Here is a 15,018-nt window from a genome sequence, read left to right on the forward strand (position 1 = left end):
CATAAGTATTGTGTGGTTTCTCTTACATAAGAAATCCAAAATATAAACAAAGAACAAAATAAAAGACAAATAATAGGAGGTAGGGAGATTTTTCTTAGATGGGAAGGAAGCTGAGAAATAGGGAGGGGATGGGATGTCCATGTACCAACTCCTTACAAGGAATATAAACATAATATACTTCAAACATGTACTACAGTAAAAAAAAAAAAAAATTCAAAAAAAAACACCAATTTTTCAGTTCTACAACTTCCTTCATTATTGATCTATTATTTCTCTTGTTCTACCCACACACTTCTGGCTTGCCATAGGAGTTTCTGTGACACTAAAAAGAGCTCACTAAAAAGAGCAGATTCCACAACTAGGGCAAAGAAGTTGCAAGATAAACCTAGACCACTAGAACATCGGAACATCTTGGTGCATCAGAATGTAAGGAAGTGGTAAAAAAAAAAAAAAGATGAAGGTAACATATCAGAAAGATACAGGAGTGAGCCTACAGGGGAGTTCCCATAGTCAAATAAGGGATAATAGCTGCACTAAAATATCTAGGGATTGTATCGTAGTATCTAAAACCATTGAATAAAATGAAAATCCTTAGGCCCATGTGGATAATACGTCTATAAATAAATTGGTATGCATACTTTTAAAAGGAAGGGAACCTTCATAAATTGAAAACATTTTATACTGTAGAATGAATAAAAAGATACAAGGTTATTGCATTGTACATATTCCTAAAGCACTGTTACATGAGAATAACCCAGCTCGGCCTCTACTTATTTACATAATTCATTTATTTACTGTTTATGTTTTTTATTCATTCAGTTATGTATTTATTTTTAGTTTTTCTTTAAATTTATTTAACTGATACATGAAATAATTAGACATATTTATAGGGTACCATGTACTATTTTGAAATGTATACATTATATCAAGTTTAAATCAGGTTAAACATTTTTCTTCTTAAGTATTTAGTTACTTTTCTCATTGTTGAAACAAAATACTAGCCACAAATTAAAGAGAAAAAGTGTTACGGTTTGTGTCTAGATGTTTCCCCTAGATCCTCATGCAGGACTTTTTCAAAGTTGGCTGAATCTAGAGTATGTGATGCTAGGATTAAGGGTGTGTAATCAGTTCACTGAGTGGTTTGGCACTGTCCTAAACCCAGGCAGCCTAGATAAAGTATAAAAGGAGCAGGAAAATGCTGTTAAAGTCTATTGTTGATTTTGCTGTCATCTGCTCACCATGAACTGTTCTCTGCCAAGCCTCTCTCCCCTGGAGCCAACTGATATGGACTGAAACCTCTACAAACTGTGAGCTGAACCATTTTCCCTTTAACTTTGGGTGTTGAGTATTTTATCCCAGCAGCAAGAAAAGTAAGACAAAAGGTTTATTTTGGTTCATAGTTTGTAGAGGTTTCAATTCATAATCGATTGGTTTCAAGACAAGGTGGTATGGCAGAGGGGCATTCAAGAAGAGAAACAGTCTATGGTATAGCAAACAGCAGTGAGCCTGCTTTCCATCTTTCCCTTTTTGTACCATCCAGGCTACAGGCCTGTTGTCGATGCCACCCTGATTCAGGGTGAGCCAGAACTATGCAAAACAAATCAGTAGATTGACTTAGTTATCTGTCTTTAATCTATCTACACACACCTTATGTCCAGCCACCTCCAAAAGCCCCACCTATGAGTTTAGGAGGCTTTGGAGGAAAATCAAGATACAACTGTAACAGCGTTTATTTCGTTATGGTGACATTCAAACTTTTTGGGTTTTTTTTGAGGCAAGGTCACACTGTAATTCAAGATAGCCTTAAACTCACTTTGAAGCCCAGGCTGGCCTTAAACTCCTTCTGCCTTAATCTCCTGAGTGCACACCTTCAGGTGTATGCCACCATGCTTGGCTGAGAACAGTATTTTTATATTCTATATATGAGTGAGATCTTGTGATACTTGTCTCTCTGTGCCCAGCTTACATCACTTATCATAATGATCCCCAGCTCCTTCCATGTCATAATAGATGACAGGATTTCATTCTTTTTGTGGCTGAACAGTATTCCATATTGTATGTGTACTACATTTATGTTTTCATCAGTTGATGAGCAAAGTAAATTTAGAAAAACAAGATAAATTGGCTAATATTTAAAAATGAAGAAATAGTTGTTTGCTGACATATTTCTAAGCTTAATTCGTGTCCAGCAAATTTTTTTTCCTTTATTTGAATGGGGACAAATCAAAAGATAGAAGTTACTTGTTTATATTTTTCTGAGTTTTAAGTAGTTTAAACTTATGGTACAAATTGGCTAACTTTAGTCACTACTTAATTTTGATGTGTTGTCTTTATTGACTTAAAAAATATTTAAGAACCAATTTATAATTGACATTAATACTCTTTTGTTTCTCCAACTTTTAAAATTATGCTTTATAATTTTTAAAAGTTTATATAATTTAAATAGGATGTGATAAAATAATTACTGTTCTTTGTATTAAAGTAGTCACAATTTCATGATTTATGTGGAAATTTTTTTAGTCTGAATTACCTAATGGTTTCTGTTACCTGACTTTAACTTTTTCTGTGTGAATGCAATCTGAGGAGGCATTTTGGAAAGATGATCATCTCTTTCCCAACTTCAGGTACTGGTAGCCAGACAGGTAGAGCCCATAGGAGGTGTGTGGGTCTGGGGAGACACTAGCCTCTGAACAAATACCAGGCCTTTTGAGTTTCAGAAGTAGCTGTGCTCTAGAAAGAAAGCTTAATTCCACCTTTTAGAGGTTGCTTCTGCTGTTTGCTGCTAACTGCCTTTTAACAGTTGCAGCTTGACCTGAGCTTTAAGGAGGAGGAGAACTATGAATTGGCCAACAAAAACAATCCACTTATAAGTGTACTTTAAATCAGCCAGAGTGAGGGTGAACAAGGAGAGCTTCCAGGATAAGTTGGCTTCATTGGTGGCAAGTTCACCAAGGGGAACAAAACAAATTGTCTTAAGAGTTTTAAGAGAAACAAAGTGGCATGCTTCTAATTATAGTATAAAAGAACTTAAACATGAAGTAAGGGGAAAACACTTCCTATATATTAACTTGTTGAGAGAACGATGTTTTGTTGAGACTCAGATTCATGATTTAAAATATCAGGTAGTAGAGTATATCAGACCAGAAAAACATGTAAAGATGGAGGAAGAGCAAATAGAGGCAGTGCAATAACTAAAGATACAATAGAGAAGAATTCTTGTTTGGAAGAAAGATTGAGTTCATTGAGCTCCAGCTCAAATATGAAAAGGGATCATCAGGAAGAACAAATTGCTTACAGAAGAAATCAGCGGGGCAGTAGGCTGCACCATGTGACACGGGAAACTAGAAGGTAGCAGAATAACATCTGCAGACTATTAAGAACTGTGCCAATACTATCAAAGGTAGCGTCTACTTATACGGTTAAAATACTTGCAAATCTTCAGGAATTGAAGGCGATACTAATCAAATACTTCATCCAGAGAAAGGTCTCCAAGGAGTCTCACTACATAATTCCTAACAGAGATCGGAAGAATTTTTTCTGTTTTACAACAGACATAAGAGAGAAAACAGTGGTAAGCAAGGGAACCTCATAGTATATTCAATTAAATGGATAATAATGTACAGTAAATCTCCAGCTTAAAAGCATTCAAATTTTGAACCTTCACAGGTGTACTGTATAAGATTCACAGATACACTGCATAAGACCGACTTTTGTCAGATTACAAACGTATCAGATTTAGGATGTTCTCCAGAACTGAACTGAACTGATTTGTAAACTAGGGACTTATTGTATAGCCACATATCAATTTACATTTCTGTTTGGTATGTTTCTTTTCTTTTCTTTTTTTTTTTTTCACATCTCCTTTTGATTCTATGGTATGTTTCTTAAAGGTACAGCTGATGCAGATGGTATAGAGGACTCAGGTTCTGTCCCTTTGGCAAAATCCTAGGTGATGTTCTGTTCTAGTGGGATGCATTTACAGTAATTCTGATTGCCTTTTTATAAAGATAGCCAGATTGTTTAGTTCTAGCTCCATTCATTACTGAGGGTTGCAAAATGTTGATATTCTGGCATTCCATTCTGTTCATAGTGAGGATGCCTTATTTAGAGATGCTTCTCTTCATCTCTGATTACTCAATGATACATACTTATAGGGAAGGTGCAATAAATGTTTGATTCTCCTTATTGTACCATTTGCAAGAAAATGAATTGGTTCTGTGTCATATATTTGGAATATGCCATTATAAAGTTGTATAGTTCAGTACTCACTTCATTGTAATTATATATATATATATATATATATATATATATATATATATATATATATCCATCCCCAGTACTGAGGCTTGAACCCAGTACCTGGCACTTGCCTAGCATGTGGACTGAGGACTATATCCTCAGTCCTTTTTATTTCTTACTTTGAGACAGTATCTTGCTAAGTCACCCATGCTGGGGTGGAATTTGCAGTTATCCTACTTGAGCTTCCTGAGTAACTGGTATTATAGGCGTGTAGTTCCTACCATGCCCTATGCATTTATTTGTATTGAAGTTCAGACTCTTTCATCTTTTGCCAGTGCTATCAAAGAAGGTTACAAGATCTTGATAATCTTTAATTAGTAAAGAAAAGGATATTTTGTTTTTCTAAAAATCTGGGCATGTTTTCTGTGCCTTTGGAAGGATGGATTAGGAATCTGTTTCTTTCTAGAGTATGTGGATAACTATGTGTGTGTGTGTGTTTTGCACTGAGGTAAATTCCCAACCTTTTTATTTTGAAACAGGGTCTCACTAAGTCACTGATTTGCCCAGGCTGACCTGGAATTTGTGATCCTTCTACCTCCGTCTCCCAAAGTGCTGGAATTGTAGGGACGATGTAAACTTTGATACAATTTTTAGGTAGATATCTTAGAACTTCTCTTGCTGTATCTGTAAAGAATAATGGTTTTATTTCTTAGTGTACACAGAAACTCAAAAGGAATCATTGGCTGAATGTAGTGGTGCATCCCTGTGGTCCCAGAGGTCTGGGAAGCTGAGACAAGAGGATCAAAAATTTGAGCTCTGGGCTAGGGATTTAGCTCAGTGGTGCAAACACCTACCTGACAAGCATAAGGTTGTCAGTTCAATCCCCAGCACACACAAAATAAACAAATAAATAAAAATTGAGCCCATCCTGGGCAGTTTAGCAACTTTGCAAGAGCCTATCTTGAAAACTAAAAAAATGGCTAGGGATGGAGCTCAGTGCAACACTCCTAGCTTCAATCCCCAACACTGGGGGAAAAAAAATAGAGCCGAGGATTTAGCTCAGTGGCATAAGCACCTGCCTGGCAAGCATGAGGTTGCGAGTTCGATCCTCAGTACAAAGAAACAAAAAAGGAAAGAAAAATTTAGAAAAGACTAGAAGTGTAACCCAGTGAGAATGTCCTGGATTCCTCTGCAAAGAAAGAGGGGGGAAAAAACAATCTTTTTCCAGCCACAGGCTTATGTTTAAAGGATTTACTCGGTCAATAAATATTTTACTGCTTTCACTGAGACAACTCCAGTAGAAACTCTGGAAAATTAAAATAATCACAAAACCTACTTATTAATTTATGGTTCAGTGAGTTCTCAGGATTGATTTTAAATTTATTTTATTTTTTCTTTTAGATTTATCACGAAATCGCCTCTCAGAAGTTCCTATAGAAGCATGTCATTTTGTTTCTCTTGAAAATCTCAACTTGTACCAAAATTGTATTCGGTATATCCCAGAAGCAATTCTAAATTTACAAGCGCTGACATTCTTAAATATTAGGTAAGAATATTGTTTCTTTTTTAAAATTTATTTATTTATTTATTTATTTTGGTGCCAGGGATCGAACTCATGAGCTCGCACTTGCCAGGCAGGCGCTTAAGCCACTGAGCTAAATCCCCAGCCCTCTTTTTTTTTTTTTTTTTTTAATTGTTTTTTGTTTTTATATGATCTTTTCCATTTTCCCATCTGTATTGGTTAAATGTTTATGTCATCTGTGCATATCAGCAGTTCCTGTATGTATCCTTAGGGTATATTGGATACATTCCTCTAGTTTTTCCCATCTGTCACTTAAATATTTGTAGATATTGATGTTATCTGTTCACATTAGCAGTTTCTGTATGTGTCCTTTGGATAAATTGCATATAATTGTTTATTTTTGGCCTAGCAGTCAGTAATAAACCCTATTAGCTGTTAGCTGATGAGGCCTGCAGAAGTCTTATAATAGTGGTTCTCTAAATACATTTTCAAATTAATTCATCAAGTAAGAATAATAAACTGTGCTTACTTAGCTAGAAGAAATCTAGGTAAAATGGAAAAATATTGTGTCAAAAAAAGTAAGATAGTAGATCTAGGTGAGCATGGTAGTTTATGTCTGTAATCCCAGCACTTGGGAGATTGATGCAGGAGAATCAGGCCTAACTGGGCTACAAAGTGAGTTCAAGACCAGTGTGAAATGCATAGCAAAACCCCATCTCAAAAAAAAAAAACAAAAGCAAAAAAAGAAAAGGAAAAAAACAAAAAAAGATCTGAGTTATTTCATTTGATTTTTGTGACTAATTTTTATGTATTAAATTGTAAATATAGGGCTGGGGATTTAGATCAGTGGCATAATAGCCTGGCTGGCAAGTGCACAGTCTTAAGTTTGGTCCCCGGTACCAAAAATAAATACATAAATTCTAAATATATATGCATAAATGAATATTTGTTCAGCTTACCTCCATTTTTTTCACATTTTGTAAGAACTGTTTTATAGGCATGCAAAGGTAGAACAAAAATCAGAGAATATGCACAAATATAGAAAAGTAATTTTTTTGGGTCTTTTTCCTTTTTATCGGTACCAGGGATCGAACTCACAACTGCCTGCTTGCAAGGCAGGCACTTATGCCGCTGAGCTAAATCCCCAGCCCCCTAGAAAAGTAATTTATGGAATTACTGTTATCTGAGTTATATTATTGTCGATGATCCTTTTCTTATGTTTTTCTAGGCTTTTAGTCAAAAAATTTAAAACATTTTTTCCTTGTCATAGAATATCCTTTGGAAAGATTTTTGTAACCAATAATTTATTGCAATTTATATACTTTTTAAGCCCTGTTTTCCTGAGATTCTTTTTTTTTTTTTGGAGACAGGGTCTTGCTTTGTAATTGAGGCTGGCCTTATACTAACTGCACAGCCTATCCTGGCCTCTAACTCACAGCAGTCCTCTTGTCTCAGTCTCTGGAGTGCTGGGATTATCTTGTACGAACACACTGGGCAGATACTTAGCTTTTGCCAGTTTTTTGGCTTTGTTTTTGTATATGGTACTGGAAACTGAAGTTAGGGCCTTTGCATTGAGTTACATACCTAGATGTTTTGGTTTGGTTTTATTTTGTTTTTGAGACAGTGTCTCACTGTGTATTCTTGCAAGAGAGACATATTTTTAAATAACTTATTCAGTCAATTAATAAATATTTTAATACTTACATTGAACCAACTCCTCTTGAACTCACTATGTAACCTAGGTTGACCTCAAACTCATGGTGACCCTCCTGCCTCAGCCTCCTGAGTGCTGGGATTGTAGCTGTGCCCAACCCCAGCTATTTTTTATTTTTTGAGACAAAGATTTACTAAGTTGGCCAGATTGCCTTAGTTGGCAGTTGCCAAAAGTACTTAGTTTATGGATGAGGAATCTTCATATAACCCAGATAGGTTCTGTGCTATGCCTGAACCTACAAAGCTGACAACTGATGAAATGAAGACTAGAACACAAATTTGCTAACCTGTTTGTTCTTTGTAAGACTTACATAAGTCTAGATTAAGAGAGATGGACATTTTTCTTCAATGGTAGCATCTGACCCCTCTTTTCTTACCCATTTAGTCGAAACCAACTGTCAACACTACCAGTACACTTGTGTAATTTACCATTGAAAGTCTTAATTGCTAGTAATAACAAATTGGTCTCACTTCCAGAAGAAATTGGATGCCTCAGACATTTGACGGAGCTCGTAAGTTAATATCTTAATTTTTGATCTTTGGGTATGTCTCCAGCCATTCTATACTCTTTCATATATTAACAGTATTCTTCAGATGTGGTTTTGGGTTCTTTTCCAGTGTTGGTCATAAACTACACAGTACTGAGTGATCAGTGCTCAATTCCTTGACAGAGAATTAAGAATGGACCAAAACTATAAACCTCATAGGGCTACACAAAATAGAAAAATATGATTAGAATTGTGATCCAACCAATATTGAATGATTTCCATGTTATTAAACTTTTGTGGTATTTGTTAATACCACATTTGATTTTTCAAGTTAAATTTTGTAATATCTCTCTATATATAGTGTTGTTTTGTTTTGTTTTTCGAGACAGGATCTCATTTTGTTGTTCAGATTGGCCTTAAACTCAATATGTATCCCAGGCTGACCTCAAACTTGTGGTGATCCTCCTGCCTCGCTTCCCAGGTATTAGGATTACATATGTACACCGCCACACCAGCTTTAATAACATCAGTATTCTAATTTTTGGTTAGTTATATAGGAGAATGAATACCTAAAAGGTCAGGCATTTTTGTTTGTCTTATTATATTTATAATGTAACTGAATAATAATTTACTGCCATTTATTTTTCTGAGATGTTTATTTGAAATTCACCTACTATCTGCAGTAAATTATAAAAAAGTAGCTCTTGTTGGGCATGGTGACTCACTCCTGTAATCCCAGCACTGGGGAGGCTGAGGCAGGAGGATCATTGCAAATTTGAGACTAGCCTAGGCTACAAAGCAAGCTCAAGGCCAGTGTGAACTGCATAGAGAGACCCTGTCTCAAAAAGACAAAAAAAAAAAGAAAGAAAGTCGCTCTTGTGTAAATGGTCTGAGTACCTGAATGAGTTCTTTCTTGCCAGGTATAGTGGCACATGCTTATAGTTCCAGTACTCTAGGAGGCTGAACTAGGAGGACTATAAATTAAAGCCCAACCTGGGCAATTTAGTGAGACTGTGTTTCAAAATAATAAATAGAAAGGGGATAGGGTAATATGGCTCAGTGTGAAAGCTCTAAGGTCAATCCCCAATATCAGGAGAAAAGAAAAAGAATTTTGTTGATTTAATAACTGTGATTAATATTTTAAACTGAGTACTAAAATTGTCTTCATTTTGTAGCTGAGGAAAATACCACTCAGGTTAAATAATTTACCCAAAGCTACACAGTAGTAGAATTTGAAAGCAGCTACTTGATAGTAAGTCGTTTCATATTTCTCCAGTCAGCAAATAAAATTCTGTTTGTTGAGATTTAAAAGTATATTTCCTAGCTGGGTGTGGTGGTGCACTCCTGTAATCCCAGCACTTGGGAGCCTAAGGTAGGAGGATCACTATGAGTTAGGGACAGTGATCCTCCTGCTTCACTGGACTACAAAGTGAGCCCAAAGCTAGCCTGAACTGCATAGTGACACTGTCTCAAAAAGAGAGAGAGAAAAAATATCTATTTCCTTGTGAGTTTATTTACAAAGATGTTTATATAAACAGAAAAGATCACATAATGCTAATCTAATTGGGCAAATTAAGATGCTTTTTACATGCATTTTGAAAATGAGAAACTACATGTAAAAATTAACAGACATTAAACCTGTAGTCTAGATTTTAGGCTAGTTTTAGAACCAGTTAGACCTAGGAAATAAAGTCCAGATTGTACATTTGTTGGCATTTATTCAGAGCTTGGATTAATAATAACATGGACTGTTGTAAATTATACTTCAACTGAATTTTTTTTTTTTTTGTACCAGGGATTGAACTCACAAACTTATGCTTGCCTGGCAGGCGTGTACACCACTGAGCTAAATCCCCAGTCCTTAAATTCTTACTTTCAAGTCATTTAAACTTTTTTTCTACTTTTTTAGTCCTACATACTCAAAAGATAGTTGTGTTTCAGTAGCTGCTTTTAGTTTTTACACTGTCTGTCATACAGAGAGGTTGTTTGTTTGTCTTTTTTTTTTTGTCTTTTTCCTTTTTATCGGTACCGGGGATCGAACTCACAACTGCCTGCTTGCAAGGCAGGCGCTTATGCCACTGAGCTAAACCTCCAGCCCCCCTTGTTTGTCTTTTTGAGACAGAGTCTCACTGCACAGTTCGGGCTAGCCTTAAGCTCACTTTGTAGACTAGGCTGGTCTTGAACTTGCAATGGTCCTCCTGCTGCAGCCTGTAGAGTGGTGGGATTAACAGGAGTGCGCCTCTACGCCTGGCTATACAGAGAGCTTTTAGTGGAAGAAGAATCTGTCCCCTCAAGCTCTCCTGATTCCTACCTCATGGTCTTCCTGCAACATCTGTATTACCTCTTTATTTTACCTCATTTTGCAGTGAAAGTAAAATGATATCTTTTACCATATTATTTTCTAACCATTGTTTTTTTTGTTGTTTTTCTTTTTTTGGTACCAGACATCGAACTCACCACCTTGCACTTGCCAGGCAGGCGCTTATGTCACTGAGCTATATCCCCAGGCTCAACATGTATTTTCTGAAACATGTTTTTATATATTGTTAAAATATATTGTTATATATTGTTAGGGTCAGACCGAGTGTTCCTGCCTTTTCACCTTCTTTTTTTGTTGTTGTTGTTGTTTTCATTTTTATCGGTACCAGGGATCGAACTCACGACCACACACTTGCAAGGAAGGCGCTTATGCTGCTGAGCTAAATCCCCAGCCCCTCCTTTTCACCTTCTTTTAGAACCCTCTATCTTTGATGCCTAGAACATTGGATTGAAAAATCTAGCTCCTGGTTCTGCTTAAAACATAAATTAGCAGCAAAGTGAAAATTGCATTGTTTTCTCTAAGAGTATTTTTGGAAAACTAAAAAGTAGTATCTCAATCTTATGGAAATGTCCGTTGAATAGTCTGTCTTTCTAAGTATTACTCATATATTGGAAGATTTTAAGTATTAATGTATGGCTTGGACAGTTTATTAACCTAGGAAGCTTCCTTCTGTTTTACATGATAGTGGGTTTACAAATTATTTTGGCTGTTTTCAGAATCATGAAATTCTAAATTTACTGATCTTGAAACCTGTCCATAGTCTCTTTTTAGAAATGTTAGAATCGAACTATTAACCAAGATACAGAAGTCCTACCTAATAGGTGTTTAAAATCAGATTAATGGAGCTGGGCGTGGTGATTATGTCTGTAATCCCAGCATTTGGGAGACTGAGGCAGGAGGATCACCTGAAGTTCAAGGCCAACATAATGAGTTCAAAAACAGCCTGAACTTCATAATGAAATCCTGTCTCAAAAAAAAAAAAGCACTTTTGTCAGATGCTAATACAATAATCCCTATTTTTTCATAATTTTTGCACACATTCAGTTTGATATTTGGAGTCATCTGTACATTTTCATTTTATATTCTTTGTTTTTTTGTTTTTTTTTTTTTTGGTCTTTTTCCTTTTTATCAGTACCGGGGATCAAACTCACAACTGCCTGTTTTCAAGGCAGGCGCTTATGCCACTGAGCTAAATCCCCAGCCCCTCATTTTATATTCTTAATCAGTCAAAATGGTATGTTGAAGATGGGGGTTTTTTCTTTCCAAATAATTATAGCATTGTTTTGTTTTTCTAGTTTCATTAGAGTAATATAAAATATTTATTTTTGTACTTTTTTCTACTTTTACCTTTTCACCAACATTTTCCTTTGATCTGAATGACAGAATTTCCTTGTATCTGAATGACAGAATAATTAAACAAGCTGAGTGTGGTGGTGCACACCTATTCATATCTTAAGTCTTTTCATTGTAGTTCTCAAAATTTTGTGTGAATCTATATAAAATGTACAGAACCAGTCAAAACTTTTTTTTTTAGTCATATGCAACTTTTATTTTCTTGTGGTGCTGGGAATCAAATTCAAGACCTTGCCCATGCTAGGCAAGTGCTCCATCAATGAGTTGTATCCCTGCAGCAGTGCCAGTAAGTTTTAAAGTTAAATGCAGATATAAACTGGAAGTATTTTTAGACACAGAAGCACAATTTTTTTAGTACCGAGAAGGACTATGTTTTAATAGTTGAAAGCAGGCAGGTTTATAATAAGAACAATCTTCATCTTGTATCTTTTTGAAATAGGATGTCAGCTGCAATGAAATTCAGACTGTGCCTTCCCAAATTGGTAATCTGGAGACTTTGCGAGACCTTAATATAAGAAGAAATCACTTAGTACATTTGCCTGAAGGTAAGAAACTGAAATAATTATCTTACTATTCGTCTTTTTATTTTAAAGACCTCACACTGATTGGCAAAAGACAAAAACATTAGGCCAGTGTTTGAAATCTGGTAGTTTGTGGTACCTGTTCTTTTGTAGTTTTTTTTTTTTTTTTTTTTTTTAACAGGATCTTACTGTGTAGTTCAGGGTGGCTTTGAACTTCCTATGTAGCCTAAGCTGGCTTCCAATTCATAGCAATCCTCCTGCTTTAGCCTCCTGAATGCTGGGATTATCCATGCCCAGCCTCTATGGTAGATTTTTAAGGACTCTTCAATGAAAAGTTTTGTTTTAGTTTCAGTATTGATAATTAAATCCAGAATCTTATGCGTGTTTGGCAAGTGCTATACCACTGAATTACAGCCCTAGTCCTTAGTAAAAAGTTTTAATAACTACTAACCATTGGTTATGTTTTTATGAATTACCAGTTGATGTAATTGATAACTCAGGGCAAGGCCACAAGAAATTTCAGTATGCATGACTTTTGGAAAATGTAATGTTTTAATAAGGGAATAATCTCATATAACAAAAAGTATTCTTATAGTCAGCACTGACATAAAAATGGACTTTTGAGTTGAAATCAAGTTTACGACTGACTGAAGGTGAGGTGATGTATATGATCAATGAGGGGAGAGACTGCTTGAGGAGACTTGCTATCTTAGGCTGACTGTAAGCTTTCACATTTGTATCTGAATGACAAAATAATTAAACAAGCTGGGTGTGGTGGTGCACGGCTGTAATACCAGCCCTTGGGAGACTGAGGCAAGAGGATTGCCACATGTTTCAGGCCAGGCTGGGCTACATAGTGAATTCCAGGCCAGCCTGAAGTACATAATAAGATCCTGTCTCACAAAAAAAAAAAAAAAAAAAAATTTAAATTAATTTGTCAATCTTTCATATAAACAAGTTCATGAAAAAGCTGTAAATGAAAAAAATGGAAAGAATCATTTTATTAGACTCAAAGTATATTTAAAATTTTTTATTACAGAAAATTTCATATATAAATGAGAGCAACAAACCTCTGTATAATCTCTGTGTAGCTAGTTATTAGTCCATGGTAACTCTTGTTTTGTTATCTTACCCACTTTTCCCAGTTTATCCTTTAGAATGTATACTTAAAAGATAAGAAATCTTCAGAAATTATTTTCATGGCAGTATTCCATGTTCCTCAAAACATTTCATAATGTACAGTTAAATAAATTAGCTAATGACATTTTGCTTTCACTGTAGAGTCTAATCATTTAAACCACTTTGATTTAGTATCATATTTAGTTCTAACATAGAAATATATTTTTGACATTTTCAATCCCAAATAAACATGTAAGAAAATGACTTTCCTCTCTGTGGTTTTTATTTTTATTTTTATTTTTGTACCAGGGATCAAACTCATGACCTTGTGTTTGCCAAGCAGATGCTTATGCCACTGAGCTAAATCCTAGCTGCCCCTGCCCCACTGTTTTGGAGACTCACTATGCAGTTCAGGCTGGCCTTTAGCTCACTTTATAGCCCAGGCTGGTTTTGAACTCAGAACAGTCTTCCTGCCTCAGCCGCCCGAGTGCTGAGATTACAGGCTTACGACATCTTACCCAGCCAGAAAATGACTTTCCTATTTCACCTTTATCCACTTATCACTACCAGACTAAGCACACATCTTACTTTTCACAAAACTTGTTCAATAACTTTCACCTCCTTTATCTTCAAGGCCCTTCTTCATTTCATCTTGGTTTTTGCTGCCAGCTCAAGAGTGTAACTAGAACAAGGTCAAGACATATGACCTAGTATCCCCAAATGCAATCTAAGGTTATCTAGAGGAACCACTGCTTGGGGGTGATCTTTCAGGTCTCCAGTATGAGTGTAGTGCTGCATGCCTCTAATCCTAGCAGTGGGGAGACTGAGGGTAGCCTGGACTACAGAGTGACTTCAAAGCTAGCCTGAACTACATAACGAGACCCTGTCTCCAAAAAATAAATAAAAGGGCCTTCCTCATGTAATAAGATTTACTGAGATGAATTAATGGAAATAGTTTTGATAAAAATGAAAAATGGGGTTTTGACAGTTACAATGCTATATAAAAGTTCTAGCTTCTGCTTTATTTCTTTTCTTTTTCTTTATTTTGTGGTACCAGAGACTGAACTGACAGCCTTATGCCTGTTGGGCAGGTACTTGTGCCACTAAGCTAAATCCCCATTCCCTCTGTTTTATTTCTTTTCTTTTTTTTTTTTTTTTTTTTTGTCTTTTTCCTTTTTATCGGTACCAGGGATCAAACTCACGACTGCCTGCTTGCAAGGCAGGCGCTTATGCCGCTGAGCTAAATCCCCAGCTCCCTTCTGTTTTATTTCTAAATCTTACTTTGACTTGTAAACTAACAAGAAAATTATTAATCACACAGGTAGTTTTCAAATTTTTAACATATTTTGTTGTAATAGCATACAGAGTTTTGTTCTAATAGTCATACAAGTTCATGTTAGTGATCTCAAACATAACAAAGTTTGGTAGATAACATGTAACAGCTTTGTTACCTTGTCATTCTGATTTTAAATTAATTTTAATTTTTATTAAATAATATAATGTCATTCAAAGACTACCTAAAAGCCTAAAGTAAATAATAATGTTCCCTTTCTTCAAATCTCCCCACACATCAGGGGCCAGAGCCATTTACCTTCATTAACTTCTTTGATTCTTTTCAGTGATACTTGCTGATATACTTCTAAATGGTTCATTTGTACAGACAGCTCTTTAGCTGGCATTGTCAAGTTTGGCATTTATGTTCATTAACAGATAAAGGCTTTATTTCCTTCCACAACACTGTAT

General features: G+C 35.6%; 1 protein-coding gene across 6 annotated transcripts in view; it reads left to right on the forward strand.

Moving 5' to 3' along the window:
* The window catches only part of Lrch3 (leucine rich repeats and calponin homology domain containing 3), an 88,868-nt gene that overhangs the window by 19,546 nt on the left and 54,304 nt on the right, over window positions 1-15,018 (forward strand). For all 6 annotated transcript variants that reach the window (XR_010039203.1, XR_001202869.3, XR_010039201.1 and 3 more), the window contains exons 2-4: window positions 5,641-5,785; window positions 7,860-7,986; window positions 12,075-12,180. Coding sequence is in view for 2 of the 6 variants with exons in the window: in XM_013160177.3 (XP_013015631.1) it covers window positions 5,641-5,785; window positions 7,860-7,986; window positions 12,075-12,180 (378 nt within the window). In the remaining 4 variants the exon portion in view is untranslated. The remainder of the gene's footprint in view (window positions 1-5,640; window positions 5,786-7,859; window positions 7,987-12,074; window positions 12,181-15,018) is intronic.

The sequence above is a fragment of the Cavia porcellus genome, unplaced genomic scaffold (genome assembly GCF_034190915.1).
Source record: "Cavia porcellus strain 051 isolate PalLab524CR breed Dunkin Hartley unplaced genomic scaffold, mCavPor4.1 scaffold_14, whole genome shotgun sequence".
Classification (NCBI taxonomy): Eukaryota; Metazoa; Chordata; class Mammalia; order Rodentia; family Caviidae; genus Cavia; species Cavia porcellus.